The 18,760-nt window shown below is 40.1% G+C and overlaps 2 protein-coding genes across 2 annotated transcripts; one reads left to right on the forward strand and one right to left on the reverse strand.

The window, feature by feature from the left end:
- The first annotated feature begins 386 nt into the window (after positions 1-386).
- On the forward strand, positions 387-3,282 carry LOC104234715 (protein NUCLEAR FUSION DEFECTIVE 4-like). The gene is made up of 3 exons (XM_009788330.2): positions 387-806; positions 1,571-2,448; positions 2,545-3,282. Exons 1-3 carry the CDS (start codon positions 498-500, stop codon positions 3,017-3,019), a joined length of 1,662 nt encoding a protein of 553 aa, XP_009786632.1. The 5' UTR covers positions 387-497; the 3' UTR covers positions 3,020-3,282.
- Positions 3,283-4,079: 797 nt separating this feature from the next.
- Positions 4,080-5,161, reverse strand: LOC104234716 (B3 domain-containing protein Os04g0386900-like). Its single transcript, XM_009788332.2, has 3 exons — positions 5,084-5,161; positions 4,818-4,985; positions 4,080-4,510 (listed from the first exon to the last, which is right to left on the reverse strand). The coding sequence occupies exons 1-3, from the start codon at positions 5,123-5,125 to the stop codon at positions 4,211-4,213; spliced, it is 510 nt and encodes a 169-aa protein (XP_009786634.1). The 5' UTR covers positions 5,126-5,161; the 3' UTR covers positions 4,080-4,210.
- Positions 5,162-18,760: the final 13,599 nt, after the last annotated feature.

The raw sequence follows: 18,760 nt of genomic DNA on the forward strand, positions 1-18,760 counted from the left end.
AACTCATAAAAAAATCTGGGAGCAAATTTAGTTAATTGTTGAAATTCGACTTTTATTGGCTTTGTAAAATACTGGAAAAAATTTGTTACCATTCCTGCAACAATATAATTGAAATACTTAAATTTCTTAAGAACAGTAATTACCCTATCAAATCCAGTATATTTCATTGTACCATATTTTGCAATCTATTTTGAATATTTATGTACGTGTTATTATTAGACTAATTAAGTAAAAAGTATTAATATTAATGACAGATAAATTGTGGGAGTAACTTAGAAGTATTTTTAACTTTATATGTTAGTGTTGGTTTTAACAAATCTTTATCATTACAAAAGAAAAAGGAAAACTCTGACTTCATGACCTGAAAAACTTCCAACCTCCCTCGTCTTCCCAACCACCCCCAAAACATGAACTAAAATATCACCATTTCTTTGCTTTCAAGTTTTTCCAAGAACAAGAACGCCTCTGCAATATTCCCCAGTAAAGAAAAAAGAATTATGGAGCAATATTCAAGTAAATGGATGATATTGATAGCAAGCACATGGATTCAAGCATTTACAGGCACAAATTTCGACTTCTCCTCCTATTCTTCTGAATTGAAATCTGTTCTAGGAATTTCACAGGTGCAGCTGAATTATCTGTCAATGGCATCAGATATGGGGAAAGCATTTGGGTGGTGTTCTGGAGTTTCTCTTATGTATTTCCCATTGTGGGTTGTTCTTTTCATAGCTGCTTTTATGGGACTTATTGGTTATGGCCTTCAATGGCTTGTTATTCAGAGAATCATCATTTTGCCTTATTTCTTGGTTAGTTTTCTCCTTCTCTTCTCCCAAAAATCTTCTTGAATTTTGGAATTGATGCTAGGAACATGTATCCTGACTTGAACAAATTTGGGAACTTAATCCAATTTTTGTTGTTGCCTTAATAAACAGTTGTTTTTTGCCTTGTTTTTTTTTCTTCCTAAGAGTTAAATTTTCTTCTCTCTAGATTCTTTGGTGGACTAATGGTTGTTAGTAGTTAGAGCTACCACACCAAATTAGCTAACCATTAGTATTAATTTAGACATGCTTATTGAGTACTAAGTACTAGACAAGAAATAGAAACATAATTATATGGCTGGTGAGGACTAACATAATTGTTCAACCAGAAACCATAGTCTAATATGGAAAGAAGAGTAAGGTTCTGTAATTCTCCACAGTTCAAGGTTTAAATACCACTCAATTTAAAACTTAGTTTATCATTTTTTAGGTTTCTCATTAGGTAAGCTCTATTGCTGTTAACAACCAATAGTGACTGCATCCAAGGAGAGAGTTTGAGAACATTTTATTCTCAGCCACCTTTCATTCTAATCAATCAAATTTTGTTGCTTGAAAAGTTCTCTGCAAATCTGAAGAAGCTATCCAAGATTCTTGTGGAAAACTCCATGAGGCCTTGGGAAGGTAGCTTGTGTATTCCACTGAAACTGCAAACCGCTTCCAATATGTTACATGATTATTTCTTCAGCTCTTATGCATTGAAAATTCATTATAATGACATCCTATTCCCAACCTTTCACTGATTTACCTTACAGGTATTTCTGTTGTGTGTGCTGGCTGGCTGCAGTATCTGCTGGTTTAATACAGTATGTTATGTGTTGTGCATCAAACATTTCCCAGCAAATAGACCATTTGCATTATCCCTCAGCGTAAGTTTCAATGGTGCAAGTGCAGCCTTGTTCAACCTCATTGCTAATGCCATTAATTCCAATGATGACACTCTATACCTTCTTCTTAATGCCCTAGTCCCCCTTGTCACATCAGTTGCAGCTCTGCCAATCCTCCGGCAACCTCACTCTCAAACTCTTCGTGCTGATTCTGTTCACCGAGAATATCTCATTTTCCTATGTCTAACTATACTAGCAGTTTTTACCGGCCTTTATCTCTTAATCCTGAACTCGGTCTCATATAGTGCACCAACGGCTCGTATCCTCTTGGTCGGTGCAGTGTTCTTGCTGGTCCTTCCAGTGATTGCGCCTGGGGCTATCCGCACAGAAGAGTGGTCTCAACTAATCCATCCTAATTATATGTTACTTGAAGACAATGATATTGATGATTTTGGAATGCACAAAGAAATGATGTGGAAAGAGGATTCAAGTATGACTCTTTGGACCGAAAATTCTCATGGTTCGAAAGAGAAGGAAAGTTGGACTAGCAGCTTTTTGTTGAGAGATCGTTTGCTGCTGCTTGGAGAAGAACATTCAGCAAATCAGCTCATGTGTAGGTGGGATTTCTGGCTATATTACCTAGCATATTTCTGCGGAGGAACACTCGTACTCGTTTACAGCAACAATCTAGGCCAAATTTCAGAGTCACTTGGATATAGTTCAGAGATCAGCTTTCTTGTTGCACTCTATTCTGCATGTTCCTTCTTCGGGCGCCTACTTTCAGCAGCCCCAGATTTCTTACGCGAGTAAGTATTTCAAGATTCACTATTCTTTAAATGAACAATCACCATAATGTTAAAAAAATTGACAGAGAACTGAAAATGGTTTTTTTTTGGATGCAGCAAGATGTACTATGCAAGGACTGCATGGCTTGCATTTGCGCTGATTCCAACACCAGTGGCTTTTTTTCTGCTTGTTTTATCGGGAAGCAAAGCCGCATTGACCGCTGCCACGGCGTTGGTTGGGTTGAGTTCTGGTTTTGTATTTTCAGCAGCAGTGTCAATAACCTCTGAGCTATTTGGCCCCAACAGTGCAGGGGTCAATCACAACATTCTCATCACCAACATTCCTCTAGGATCACTACTCTATGGACTTCTTGCAGCTCTAGTCTATGAAGCAAACCTAGGAAAATCAAGCCAAGTTCTTGTATTGGATGGATCAAAGGTTTGCATGGGTAGAAACTGTTACATTCAGACATTTATGTGGTGGGGATGCATTTCTTTGTTGGGAGTAGCATCTAGTTTACTGCTTTTCCTAAGAACTAAAGCTGCCTATGACAATCAGGAAAGGAACCGAAATTGGATGAGATTAATATAAGTGAGTGCAATTATACTTCTGAACTGACTTGTGACAGCTATATGAAGATAGATGCCATTCGAAAAACCCCCATAGCACGAATAACAACAGTCATGCATAACATTCTAATAAAGGTTGGAAAGAGGTATAACACTTGAGACTAATGGTAGGGTCGAAGCATCTATATCATGAGGACCATGAGACAAAAGGATGTAACACCAGCAGGTTAGCATACTCTACCATTTGCATGAGTTGAGAATAGAGAGATAGTTGAGAATTGTAAAGGAAGAAACAGAGAGAGAAATAATGAGACACAGCAGAATATGATTGTTGGAAGTTACAAGTTCTACTGACAAGGTATGCTGGCTTCTCCAGAAAAGATTAATCCTCTAATGAGAGTACTAAAATACTGTCAGCCTCTTCAAATAGATTATAAAAGATACCTGAGTCCAAGAAATTTTATAAACCCCCCCTCCTCCACTTCCTGCCCTTGCGCAGGGGCACAGCACAAGTTGAGCACAGGAAGAAGAAAATCAATCACTATGTAAAAGTAATGAGAATGCACTTACTAACACAATACCGATGAAGAAGACAGAAGACAATTAGCACCCCAGGAACAAGTTAACTGTTGCAGCTTTTTCAAATGCCCCAAAAACCAGTCTCTCTTGTCTATATTTGTAGTACTTGCTCGCAGGAATTGCAATAGCACATTGTTATATAAGGGTGCCAAGAGTTTTTTCTAGCCTCTTAAGAATGATTGTAGAAACATACTGACAAACCATTCCAAGGCTGATTGGATCTGGAGGAAAAAATATCTAGAGCAATTTGGATTTCTTCAGTCTAGCACACTATCAGCTTTTTCAACAGACAAAAGATGAAGAGTAAGCATTAGAAGCTGGGTTGAACAATGGAAGAAGTGAAGCTTCAAGATTACAAATTCAAACAATATGATTATTGTCTGCTATTGACATGTTAAATGGCATGTACTTGTCAAAATATGTGGTACTAAATGCCATTCTTTGAAAATGATATATCAGAGCTAATACGGACACAAGTAGAAGATAACTAAACAACCACAATATAGAGAAAACACATCCACATTAACAAATAGTAAGTCATTCTTTTAAGCCAAACAGAACAGTAACACTATGCTCACAGAAAATATAATCGTCTAAACATGGTTTCAAATATTTGTAAACAGCCTACAACTTCCTATAATTCTATTGGGTTGGCATCAGTTGCACCCTCTTCATCTTCAGGCAGCAATTCAGAAGGGAAATCACCTCTGAGAATCTGAACTTTAAAATGGATTTTGTTAGTGCTGCACTCTGAAAGTTCAAACACAAGTGCATCCCCTACCTTGAGATCATTATCATCCACAAATTTTTTCCACTCAGCACTAAATTTGTTATTATTAGAATAGTAGAACATATCCCACTTCTTTCGACCACAAGTAAGAACTGCTGGCGCTCCAGCAGCAGGTAGCTCTTTGTTCATTTTTCTCGGTAAATACTGTCAATATACAAACAAATTCAGTGGCTGATCCAATATAAAAGCTGCGGGTTCAGAACTCAAATACAGGTAAGGTTAATAATATAATTTTAGAACAACAACAATAACAAACCGATATAATCTCACAATTAGGGTCTGAGCACGCTTACCCCTATCTTGGGAAGGTAGTGAAACTGTTTCTTATATACCTCGGCCTAAGGAAGACTTGGGAAGGTAGAGAAACTGTTTCTTATATACCTCGGCCTAAGGAAGACGTATAAATCAAAGATTTGAAACAAAAAAAAGGGGGGGGTGGGGGGGAAGTTACCATGCCATAGTGGGGCTTGACAGTAGTTTTTGTGAGAATTATATCAACATAGGGTTTGCCAGAAAGTGGCCAGTATTCACCATTGTCGATTTCTTCGATTCCAGTGCTTTCAATCTCGGGTGTGGAGATATCATCGTGGTTTGAAACATGTACAGAAGATGGTATGCTCTGAAAAAATCAAAGGATCATACAACCGTTAAATTATAGAAGGGAATCGAAACAAAAAATGTAGAAGAGAGAATTTGCTAGGAATCATGGGAATGTACCTCCATTGCAGTTTCAACAGATAATTGGAGTTCTTGTTCCATTTTCTTATTCTTCAGCAAACGAGTGGAGTTTCGGTACTACCTATTCTACTTAGGGTCAACATGTATCATTTATATTAATTTTTTGGCGAAATACCTCGAACTATCCCTAAACTTGGTTCAGATTATTAGTATCCTCCCCAAACTATTTTTAGATAATTTTTTTGAATACAATTTATAATAAAACTTGGATAGAACTACATTATTTAGGCTAAATATTTTTATTTGGCCAAAAATAATAAAGTTTCAGTTAATCTTTTTTTGAATTTGACCTGAAAATAAATATTTATAGAATTGAATTAAATAGTCAAGACATCTAAAAAGTTATAAAAAATACATAGTTTGAAATTAATTATTTTGGCTATATTTTTTTATATAACTCTAAATTACGGTACTCTAATTTTTTTAACAGATTTTACCTAAAAAAGTAAAAATACACAGTTGAAATAAATAGTTATTGCATCAAAAGAAGAAATAAAAAAAGTGTATAATTGCAAGAAATTACAAGTGCAATCGTACACTCTTTTTATTTCTTCTTTTGATGCAATGACTATTTATTTCAACTATGTATTTTTTTATAACTTTTTAGATGCCTTGACTATTTATTTCAATTGTATAAATCTTTATTTTCAGGTCAAATTCAAAAAAAGATTAACTAAAACTTTATTATTTTTGGTCAAATAAAAATATTCAGCCTAAATAATGTAGTTGTATCCAAGTTTTATTTTAAATTTTATTCGAAAAAAAATATCTAAAAAAGTAATATTCTTAAAAAGATAAAAAAATATTTTATTTTTCAAAAAAATGCCACATAGACAGAAAAATCCACGTGGCAGGTGAATACACCTACACTTTTTGTCACATCAACGTCTTGTGGGGTAATGACCCTCAAAAGGTCAAGTTGAGGGGGGTAATTAAGACCGGGCATAGTTCGGGGAGGATACTAATAATCTGAGCCAAGTTTAGGGGTGGTTTAAGGTATTTTGCCTAATTTTTTTTGGGGGGAGGGGGGTCATGATATTATATAAAAACTGTTAATTAGCAATATTTACAGTGGTCGAGCATTCTGCCCCCAAAAAGTTAGAGGAAATTATCTCACTATTATTATTACATACTGTTGTTCGTTTTTAAAAGATGTTCCTAAAATGTCTGCCCAAACATAATTTAATACAAATATTGGAGGAACGGCCAAAAGGGTAGGATTTTCAAAAACCTTCTTTTTTGCACCGTCCTTGGCCAATGCATTAGCAACTCTATTTTGTTCACTGAAATTGTGCTTGATTACCAGATTCCCAAGTTCTTGCATCAGCTGTCCGCATTTATAGATAATAGACTCGTAAACTATATTGCCATTGGCTATCATTCTGATTACCTCAGTGGAGTTTTTGGCGATCTCAAGTGGAGTGAGGTTATAAGCTTTAGCAATTCTGAGACCCTGCATAATAGTTGATAGCTCAACAAGATTGTTAGTAGCGTGAGGAAAACCTGCCATGAAACCCATACTCCAGTCTCCCTAACTGTTTCTAATCGTAATAACTTTTTTGACTAATTTCTTTCATTGTAAGTAAGATTTTTATTTCGCCAATGTTTTCACAAAAATAAACTTAACTATAATCAGTTAATGCAGTATAACCTATTATATCGTGTTAACTACTATTTTTATCATATCACTTATTAATTCTTACCATAACGATTTATCTGTAATTAACTAATAAATGATCTAATTGTATAAATAATTTTTATGTTTTCGGGCATGATTATCCTCGTGTGATGTATTATGACTTATGTAAATTGTCGGTTTTGGTTTTCAGGATGATCGAAATGGATTTGGAAGAACAATTCTCAGTTTGAAGCTTTAAATTTAAAAGGTTTGACCACGTTTTGACTTTTTAGTATTCAATCTCGGATTTAGATTTTTATGATTTGGTTAGCTCCGTTAGGTGATTTAGGACTTGGGAGCGCGTCCGGAATGTATTTTGGAGGCCCGTGGTAAATTTAGGCTTGAATTGGCGAAATTGAAAATTTAGCATTTTCCGGTAGACAATGGAAATTTTGATATCGGAGTCGGAATGGAATTTCGAAAATTGGAGTAGGCCCGTTGTGTCTTTTGTGACGTGTGTGCAAAATTTCAGGTTATTCAGGAGAGGTTTGATAGACTTTTTGATCGAAATTGGAATTCGGAAGTTTTTGGAGTTCTTAGGCTTGAATCCGTGGTTGATTTGATGTTTTGATGTTGTTTTGAGGGCCCGAAGGTTGGAATAAGTTTGAATGATGATATGGAGGTTTATGGCATATTTGGTTGAGGTTCCGAAGGCCTCGGGTGTGTTTTGGGTGGTTAACGGATCAATTTTTGGACTTTAGACTTGGCAGATTTTTTGGTGTTGTTGCAGAAAAATTCTTGTTCATCGCGTTCGTGAATGGTAAATGGGAAAGCTGAGGAATTTGTTCTAAGCGTTAGCGAGGAGGAGGACGCGAACGTGGAGGTTGAGTAAAGTGTTCTATGTGTTCGCGAAGGGTAGTAGCAGCTAGGGACCCCAGGTCCCTTTGGTCTATGTGTTCGCGTGTCAGGGAACGCGTTCGCGAAGGAGTGAGTTGGTAAAGTTTCGCGTTCGCGATCTATGGACGCGTTCGCGAAGGACATTTTTGGAGGCAGACGAGATTAGCCTACGCGAACGTGAGAGGACCGTCACGTCCGCGTAGAAGGAATAACTGGGCAGTCAGATATATTTAAAAATCGAGGGTTTAAGTCCAATATCACAAAAACCATTAGAGAGCTCGGGAGAAGGTGAAATTTGAGGAGATTTTCAGTGGAGTAATTGAGGTAAGTATTCTTCACTCATATTTGGTTTAATTCCATGATTTAGTCTTGAATTTCATCATTTAATTTGAGAATTTAGAGTGAAAATTGGAGGGAAATGGAAGAAAAGTTTGAGAATTCTTTTGGGGATTTGAATGGGAAATTGAGGTCTAATTTTGATGAATTTATTATGAGTAGACTCGTGAGGGAATAAGGATTCTAGTTTTGTGGTTTTTATCGAATTACGAGACGTGGGCCTGGGGGTCGAGTTTGACCAATTTCGGAATTTTTGATGTAACTTGGTTATTTTCGAGTGGGCTTTGTTCCTTTAGCATATTTTGATGGTATGAATCTGATTTTGGTTAGATTTGGAGTAATTGGAGGCCGATTCGAGGGGCAAAGGTATCGCAGGCTAGAGTTTGGACCGGATTGAAGTAAGTAATGATTGTAAATCTTATCCTGAGGGTATGAAACCCCGGATTTCACATCGTTTCACTATTTTGAAGTGACGAACACTCTATATGACAAGTGTGGGGGTGTGCGCCGTTGGGGATTGTGACTTGGTCCGTCCCGTACGATTATTAAGTCACGTATTTGATTGAAAACTATTTGTTACTATTGTGTTTTGGAAAATATTATTATGTTTTGAGCTGAATGCCATATTTGGACTTCGTGCCAACTGTTTGGACCCTTAGGGGATTTTTACTACTATTCCTCACTATTTTGACTTAATATTTGTACTCAGTCATGCTGTGTTTTACTGATTTCATAACTCAACCTTATTTATCCAGTTTTAATGCTATAAATGATATTTTAGGCTGAACGCCCTGTTTTACTGATAGTCCGAGTGGCTTGTGAGGTTGATGGCTGAGAGAGGCCGATGGCCTAATTGTGAGGTTGATGACTGAGAGAGGCCGAAGGCCAGGTTGTGAGGATTATATATTTATGGATCGAGCTGCATATATATATGTATGTATGTATGTATATGGATCGAGCTGCACGCCGCAGCGATATAACGCTTGGGGTGTAAGAGCCCCTCCGGAGTCTGCACACCCCCAGTGACCGCTGTAAGCACGTGATTTTTGCTTCACGGACAATCACTCCAAAAGAAAACAAAAATAGTGACAAATGACCTCGCTGTACAATTTTTCGATTTTCCGTGACATGTGCTGGTAGTCCTTTGTGTTTCTATCCATTTTTTCATTGAATCTTATCAAACAAAAATACAAAATAAGTATGTCGTGTGTAATCGGGCCGTAATTCGGTCTTTAAAAGAAAATTCACAAAAAATACAGCTTTTGTTCTAGGCTGTGATTTAACCATTTTTAATTTTTTTTTAATATGTGTGTGATAATTGTTTAGGTGTTGATTAATGGGTGTTTTAAATTCATTTTAATTTAGTTGTATTTTTAAAATCAGAAAAAAAAAGAAAAGAAAAAAGAAGTGAAGAAATCGGATTGGGCCCCAAATGAGGCCCAAAGCCAATGCAAGACCCAGTCCAAGCCAGGCCTGCCCAAGCACGGACCCCAAACGACGTTGTATCAGTATCCCTATTGGAACCGTTGATCTAATTCAAACGGACGGTCTTGATCAGACTGCTCATTTACCCAAACGACGCCGTTTCAGGCAAGATGATCTAAGCCGTCCAACCCCATTGATCCAACAAATCCAGGCCCTCATCTAAACCCGTTAACATGACCCGGTCCATGCCCCTTACCCGGTCTCACCCACCATCGCACCCAAACGACACCGTCTTTCCTAAGTGAATAGATCCTGGCCATAGATCTCACTTGATCTAACGGCTAGGATCTAAACCCTCAATACATATATAAACTCTCCATCACACCCCACGCCCCCCAAACCAAACCCCACCTTCCCCACTGTACACCATCGTCCCAAACACAACCCCTTCCCGTTCCAAACCCTAGCCGCCCCCATGCACTCTCACCCTAAAAGCCGGCGGCATGAACGCCGGTGACCACCTCCTTAACACCCTTGATGCATCTCACTACCCCGAACACGAATTCACTAACCATGTACCTCGAATCACACTCCATCGTCTCGAATCTTGATTTGAAGATTCGAGACCAAACCCCGATCTACACCAAACCAACCCAAACTCACACTGGACAACCCCTTTGACCTCCCTCGTGACCAAACCAAGCTTGGTTTGGTCCGAATCTACCCACAAATCCTCAAGCCCCAAATCTGAAGATTCAAACCTTAGAACACAAGAACCTGAGGAATCCGACTTGCTTCATAGAGGGTTTGGGGTCTAATAGACTTCAATCAGGGTGTTCTCGGTTGAGAACACCCCGGTTAAAGTTTGTTTGGCCTCAAATGGTCAAATCTAATTCGGACTTGGGTCGGCTTGGTTTGAACATTTTTAGTAAGTTTTCCTTTTTTGTTTCTGTTTTATTTGAACACCAATTGAGTTTGTTAGCATGTTCTGTTATGATTGTTTGGTATTTCTGGTATTTTTCATTCCGATTTCTTCCGTCTTTGTAAGGCCTTTTATTTGGCCGATTATTTTCTGTGTATGTTTGCATACGTTCTGTGATATACATGCTCGATTAGATTAGTCGTCGCATAGATAACTCATATAGCCCCCCAGTGTCGTGCAAGGTTGTCTGAAGCCATTTGGGACCCTGTTTGTGTTGTTTATTTAATCGACTGATTAGTCCTTGTTATAATTAGTATAGCCGACTTGATAAACATCGTCGATTAGTTTCCTAGGATTGAATATTCAAATATGCTAATGCGTACAACTTCACATGATTGAACGAACCTGTGTTGTTAATTGGATGTTTGACATTATCTGTGAATATTAGTTTGTAACTGCTTTGTAAACAATTAAAAGAATCAGGCTAGGGCAGTCTTGAATTTGAACTTTCAGAAGTTCAAAAGGCCCTGATGCTGCAATGGTTTAGGACAGTAATAATCAAGGCTTAACAAGGGTAGTTTGGGTATAAAAAAGAACAGAAATGATTAGTTTAAATGAGCTGACAAATGGGGTACTGGATTAGGATTAAAATAAGGTAATAGTGGGAAGCCAAACTTGTTGGCATGGGGCTGATTGAATAAAAAAGGGGTGCCCATGTTGTTGGGCAGAAAACACAGGCTAAAAGCCTGTCGAATGGATGGGTATGGGGAATATTTTAATTAGTTTAGAAAGGAAGTTATGGGCAGGAAAGAAGGGAAGGGTTCAAGGCAGCTAAGTGCTTGCCATTTCTGCCTATAAATAGAGCTGTGGCAGAACTTAAAGGGGGCTGGACATTCTTTAGTCTTCAGAGAGATTCTGTGAGTAAGAAAACTGAAAAGGAAAAAACAGAAACAAATTTCAGAATACTGTGAATGAGTATTGTCTGAAAACTGTGTAAGAGTTCAAGGCGGTCAAGCTGTCTTTGTTGTTTGCTGTTGGTTGTTTGCCGAGCTTTGTTGGTTATTGGATTTCTGTTGCTGTTACATTCGATATCCTGGGCCTCCTGCTGTCTCTCTACTCTGTTTTTTTCTGGTATTTATCTGTTTGATGCTCGATCACCTGTGGGCTACATAGTTGTTGTTGTTTGTGTTGCTGTGTTGTTGCTATTTGTTGTTGCTGTTAGTTGCTTACTGCTGATACTCTTTCTCTTCCTCTTCTTATTGTGCAAACATCCAGGTACACGACTAATACTGTCAATGTTACTTGAAGTTGAGTATGAATGCAAAAAGAGAAGAATTGAAGATTGTTTATTTTAAGCATAGACTGTTATATTGAATATCATGTAATGCATAATAGTTTACATTTTGTTTGGATACTGAAGGTAACTTGCACGCCTAGTAGATATCAATGTATGTTGATTGAATGTTAGTTGTATATGTATGCTGTTAGGTAAAAATATTCCCAATGTAGTAGGTTGTATCCTAGACATAGTTTAATTGTGTAACATATTCTTTAATACATGCCAAACATGAAACTATCCATTACTAGTTAAGTTCATCTCTTTTTGATAAACTGCTTTGTTATAATTATTGATAAGCCACACCTTTAGAACAAAGAACATAAGTTTACGGTCTCAACCTCATGGGGGTCGAGCCCAGGTCGAAACAGACCAAGCAGGCCCGCATCGGATAAACAGTGGCCCAGGTCTGGCCCATCTCGCATGAGCTGGATTTGGGCCCATAATGTTCGATCAGCTGTCCGTGCTATTCTGTAAAAGCATTTTGAATCCTGCTATAAATAACCTGCAAGCATGTAATTAACTAGGACTATCTCTGTTTTCAGTTAGTAGAGACAAACCCGACAAGAAACGTAGTTGCTATAGGATATCCTTTTAAAATAAGGACGAGATGAGCCTCGACAAATAAAAATGCACAAGCTGCAGGGCCCTCGTTAAATGTATATATCGAAGCATTCAGTTTCCAAGGCAGGTCGTTTAGCAAATCTCACGACCCTCCCGGAATAATAACGCGATAGTCTCTTTAAGCGCGCATCTAATAATCTTATCTCCCTAAACTCGGGTGCACATTTATGTGACCCAAATCCAAATCTCAACGGAGTCGAAATATGTCTCTAGTCACGGGCACATTGATTGTGACGTGGCCCGAGATGCATTTTCATGACGTTGTAAATTCCTTTTAATAACAAAGTGAGACGAGCCTCGACAAACAAGAAATGTAGAAGCTGCGGGGCCATCTAGATGTATATATATTAAAATACTTAGAAATCGGGACAGGCCGTTTAGCAAATTTTACGGTTTTCCCCAAAATAACAATACGTTAGTTGCTTTAGGCGCGTCTTAATAATTTAATTTCCTTAAACACGGGTGCACATTTATGTGACCCAAATCCAAATCTCAACCAAGTCGAGATATGTCAATAACCACGGGTGCATTGATGTAACGTGGTTCGAGATATATTTTCACGACGTTGCAATTCTCGTAAAAATAATAATAAAAGCAGCCAAAAGTTAAAATTAGCACATAAGTTCATATTTGTATAAAATCAGATAATCAAGCCGAATATAACAGTTGAGCGACCGTGCTAGAACCACGGAGCTCGGGAATGCCTAACACCTTCTCCCGGGTTAACAGAATTCCTTATCCGGATTTCTGGTACGCAGACTGTAATATGAAGTCATTCTTTTTCTCGATTCGGGATTAAAATTGGTGACTTGGGACACCCTAAATCTCCCAAGTGGCGACTCTGAAATAAATAAACCAATCCCGATTCGATTGTCCTTTAATTGGAAAAACTCCCTTGCGCCCTCTCGGGTGCGGAAAAAGGAGGTGTGACAGCTCTGGCGACTCTGCTAGGGATTTGGACCCAGAACCACTGGTTCAGGGTTAAGAATTCGAGCTTGAAATAATTGTTATTATTTGGCTTTATTTATTATCTGATTTTTACGTGTTTGAGCCTAATGTGCTAAATGCTGCTTTTACTGCTTTGATATTATTTGAACTGTACATATAAACTGTGCCGAAACCCCTCTCTTCTCTCTCTTGAGGAGTGCACGCTGGTCGTGGCTTCTTTCTGTTAGTGTCATATACCAAAATAGAACGAGGATTCGGAGGAGTTGCAAAATCGGATGGCCTTTTGGTTACCGGTACACAGCTCCCATCCTTGGCTCGAGTTGTCCGCTCGGGTAAGCCAGGTCTAGAACAAACACCTAGGTTTTACAGCTTAGTATAACATGACTTCATGCCAGATCCCTAGTAGGAACGCTTATTTGCATCACGTTGCATTTAACTTAGGGGACTCAACACAAGGGTTGAGTCCGTCTTGGACTAGCAACCTAAAATGAAAGACCATCCTGCTACATCCTGTTTGCTTTATGTATTTACTTGCTTCAGACTTGCATGCTGACCGGCTTTCGAATATCGGGAATGTTGTGAAAAAGAAAAAAAAAGAGGAAATAACAGTTAGGGAATTAATTATTTTCGGAAAAACCAATACCCAGAAAATGGTTGAAACTCTACCGGAATTTTGAGAAAATAAACAAAAGGTGTCTTATTAATTTGTTTTATTAAAGACCAAAGAAAATAGAAAAGAGAAAAATGGATTTTTGTTTCTTTTTGAACAGAAAAGGAAAAATAGTTTGTCATGAGAAACATGGTTCACAAATTTGGTTTATGTTTTCCGCCCGAACTACGTCAGTTTGATTCTCGCAGGGTGTGGGATACGTAGGCAACCCCCATCGGGCCCAACTTACTATTTCAAAAATAGGTACAGTCCAAAAGAACAAAAGTCTTGAAATAGTCAAGGTGACATCATGCTTTTCAGAAAACAACCAAAATTTCGTTTTCCTAGGAAAGAAGTGTGTCAATTTGGTATTTAAGTCAAATAAGTTTGGATTTTTGTTTAATCACCCCCAATAAACATGCAGAATGAGCATAAGTCCAAGTTTTCCAGTAACAGTTAGGAGCAAAATCCCTCTGGAGGTGCGATTATGGTGGGAGGATTTGGAGAAGTCAGAGCAAGGCAAGATCAAACTGCACCTGGGAGGTCTGGCTAGTCTGTTGAATGTCAGGCCCCGATGCGACATCATAAAGGCTTTGGTTACATTTTGGGACCCGGCCCACAACGTATTCCGTTTCTCGGATTTTGAACTCACCCCAACCTTAGAAGAAGTGGCGGGTTACATGGACGTCACTGAAGGTTTGAGACACAAATACCTGATCGCTCCAAGAGCTGTGAATTCACACAAATTCATGGATCTGTTGAAGATAAGCAAAGGAGTCCCATACGCTGAACTGGATAGAGGTTTTTCTACCCTGCAATTCATATACCAGAGGTACGGGAACATAGGAGGATTTAATGATCCAGAAAGTGGTGTCTGCAGTAGGGGAAATCTGGTAAAGTGGAATGAGCATAGGCGGTTCGCTTTCATGGTGACATTCTTGGGCCTTGTGGTGTTTCCCCGAAAAGATAGAAATATCGATCTGAAGGTGGCTGGAATCGTTAAAGTCCTGATTACCAACAATAAAAGCATCCTTGCTCCTATGGTAGTGTCGGAAATATACCGAGACCTCACGGCTTGTAAGGCCGGGACAGACTTCTTCGAAGGGTGCAACTTGTTATTACAGATGTGGATTATCGAACACTTATGTCGCCATCCTCAGTGTATGCGCTACATGTCTACAAATGAGGACTGCATCGAAGGTTATAACCTGAGGGTTTCAGGTTCCCGATTACCAGAAGGGTTTGAAGAATGGATATCCTATCTTCGGGCTATCACGGCAGAACAAATAAACTGGACATTGGGTTGGCTTCCTGTGGAAGAAATTGTATACATGCCCACCACTGGTCCTCACTTCCTCTTAATGGGACTCAGAGGTATTCAACCTTATGCCCCTTACAGGGTGATGAGGCAGTTAGGAAGGTGTCAAGTAGTACATCCGGACGAAGATCTCAGCACTTATGCAGTCGAGGTCAGTAGTGACGGCCAATTCCCTGAAAAGACAGTTCGTTACATATGGAGTGAATGCCAGTACCTGACGGCAAATACTCGGGTAGGTGATGTGTCTAGGGGTGAAGTCTCGCCGGCCTATCTCGCTTGGCTTAATAAGAAGAACATTGCAGAGCAGCCAACCAAACGGCCTCACCTCCAAGATTTTGTTGAGTCATCAGAAGAACAATGGGTCTGGCTCGCAAAAGAGGAAGGTTACCAGGTCGAAATCAGGAAGCTAAAGCGACAAGTTGAAAGGCTTGTATTTGAAAACAACGTGCAAGTCGCCTCGGAGCAGGCTGAAAGAAATAAGCTAGCCCAAGAGAACCAGACCCTGAAGGCCCGCCTTCGCCAAGCCAGTAAGAGTAACATTGACCGACAGAAGCATCGCTCCGACGAAAGATTGATAGCAAGTTTGAGAAATCAGGTCATCCAGAGCCAAGAAGAATTAGAACAATCAGAAGCTTGCATAGCAAGGATGAAGGTCAAATGGGAAAAAGGTACAATGGCCCGGAGGCAGCGTCTGCAACAGGTCATAAGGGATTATGAAATGAGCATCGAGATATTAAGGGAAACGAACTCCACTCTACATGATCGGATCATCAAACAAGCACGAGATGCTAAGGCTGACAGAAGGCGTTGTTACGATGCAATGGCCTGCATGGAGAAACAAATGGAGTTGTTCCAGGATCAACTTACCGACAATGCTCAAGCACTGGGAGTAAAGAACCGACAAATCGGGCAATTGTCCATTGAAAGGGACAACATTCGAGGAAGGATCGGCGAAATTGGGCATTACATCTACATGAAATACCTAGCATGTGAGCAAATACCACGAAACACCCTCCTTAGTTCCATCATGGGCTGCGTCCATCGGATCATGAACGAATTGAGAAGCTTACAAAGAGACCTTACACCTAGGGCCGCGAAAGGGCCGAAAGATGCCTCGTGGGCCCCTAAGTTGGAAAATTAATCTTTGGTCGAGTCCTGTTTATTTGGCTTTGTTGCTTTCCCATATGTTGTTTTCTTTTCTTTTAGTCAAACCAAGTTAAAAACTGTGGAGTCTGTACTGTTGCTATTTTTGTTTGAAGTAATATGTAATAGCAAATTTTGATAATGAAATTAAGTGACTCCAAAAGAATTTCTATGTGTCTTTACTTTGGGGCAGAACTACGCCTGGTCTGATTCGTGCGGGGACGTGATACGTAGGCAATCCCCATAAGATTCGACCGCTTTTAATAAAGAAAAAAAAAGAGAAAAGGAAAATACAAATATAAAATGAAATACGGGGGTTTTCAAAAGGCTTAAAGAATGACAAATGAGCAAGCCGGGATGACGCATGTTGTTTGAAGCAAAGCATGTAGAAACAGTTAACTGCCTAGGAGCATTGCATCCTCTATGTGTTATGATCAAATCTGTTAAACTCTAACGCTAACAAAGTTTGTTGTTGTCTGAATCCAGACAAGTTAGTTGTTAAAGAACTCTGGCAACACACTCCTATCAAACCAGATCCAAAGGACCGGTAGCAACAAGCATGACTACTTCAGAGAATAGTAATGAGGAAGAAAGGCCGATGAGCCAGTTGTTAAAAGAAGCGATGGAAAAGATTGAAAGGATGGGACTAGAGATGAATGCAATGCAGCTAGTCCTAGCCAAAACACAAAAGAGCCCTGAGACACTGGGGCACATGCCGGAATACCCTCACTCCGGCCCTTCAACAAGCCTTCCGAATCCCCGTTATCATCAGGAAAGAAGCCCACATGATTCCCAAGCTCCACCACCCCATCAACCTCTCCCAACACCAAATATTCCCACTTTTGTGGGACCCACATCAGTCACCCTGCAAAGAACGACCAGTGAGCCATTGTTTCAGGCTCACGATACGCAATACTATCCCCCTAAGCCTACATTCCATGCCCCCGAACCACAGGCCTACAATCCGCACTTGGAAATACCGGCAGAAATTGAAAAGCCGGTTAAAGCCCCCGAACAGGATGAGGTATTGAGGAAATTCAAAAGCCTGGAGCAATCCTTCAGGAACCTGCACGGATTGGGCAACCAAGTCAGCGTAGCATACAAAGATCTGTGCATTTTCCCGGACGTCCAACTCCCGACTAGTTTCAAAATGCCTAAGTTTGATTTATATGAAGGCCACGGTGATCCCATGACACATTTACGGGGATTCTCTAGGAAAATGAGAGGGGCAGGCGGCAAGGATGAGCTGCTGATAGCTTATTTCGGCCAAAGTCTGAGCGGATCGGCACTTGAATGGTATACCAGGCAGGATTCCAGTAGGTGGTACACTTGGGATGATCTGGCGTAGGCTTTCGTAGGTCATTTCCAGTACAATCTCGAGATAGTCCCTGACCGTCTCACATTATTAAGAACTGGGAAGAAACCCGAGGAAAGTTTTTGCGAGTTCGGGTTCCGCTGGAGAGAGCAAGCAGCTAGAGTCGATCCTCCCATGAGAGAGGGAGAGATGGTGGACTATTTCTTACAAACGCTGGATCCAACCTACTTTGGTCACTTGGTGACAACGGTTGGAAAATCCTTCAACGAGGTGGTGAAGATAGGGGTCATGATAGAAGAGGGTCTAAGGTCTGACAAAATCTTGAATTATTCGGCACTCAAGGCCACGACCCAAGCTATTCAGAGCGGCACCGGAGGTGCGTTGGGAAGAACAAAGAAAGAAGAAATTGCCACGATCGAGGCAGGCAGTTGGTCCAGGGCTGGCAAGCCACACTACAACCAACCCAGACCTCATAGGCCAAACTTCCCATACAACCCACCACAACATTTCTATCCGCCTCGAGAACAACATTGCTCCGTACACCAGGCCCAGGCATACACTCAGCCTCCGGTTCGCCCGCAATGGCGTGCGCCGGCTCCCCAAAACATATATGCACCACCACAAAACACCTATCCTCCACCGAGGGCGTATAGAAATCCTCCAGGGGCAGGCTTTCGGGGAAATCCAGATGCTAGGAATGACAGGCTGCGGAAACACAGAACTTTCATGGAGTTGGGAGAAACCTACACCGCTTTGTTCCACAAATTGAGGCAATTGGGTTTGGTTAGTCCTGTCCAGACTCGAGAACCAAATCCCCGCCCCAAAACTTGGACCAATCAATAAGCTGTGAATACTGCTCAGGGATGTTGGGGCATGATACCGAAAAGTGTTGGAAATTGAGGCATGCCATACAGGATCTTATTGACACCAATAAGATCGAGGTCCAGACACCGGAGGCTCCTAACATCAACCAGAACCCACTGCCAGCGCACCATGAGGCTCATATGATCGAGTTGGTGTATGAGGGAGGAGAGTTGAGGAAACCTTCACAGACAGTTATGATGATCCAGGCCGCTCCGAAAGAAGGATCGACCAGTGGAGTAACCGGGGTAAAGTCGCAGAAAG

The sequence above is a fragment of the Nicotiana sylvestris genome, chromosome 1, assembly GCF_000393655.2.
Source record: "Nicotiana sylvestris chromosome 1, ASM39365v2, whole genome shotgun sequence".
NCBI lineage: Eukaryota > Viridiplantae > Streptophyta > Magnoliopsida > Solanales > Solanaceae > Nicotiana > Nicotiana sylvestris.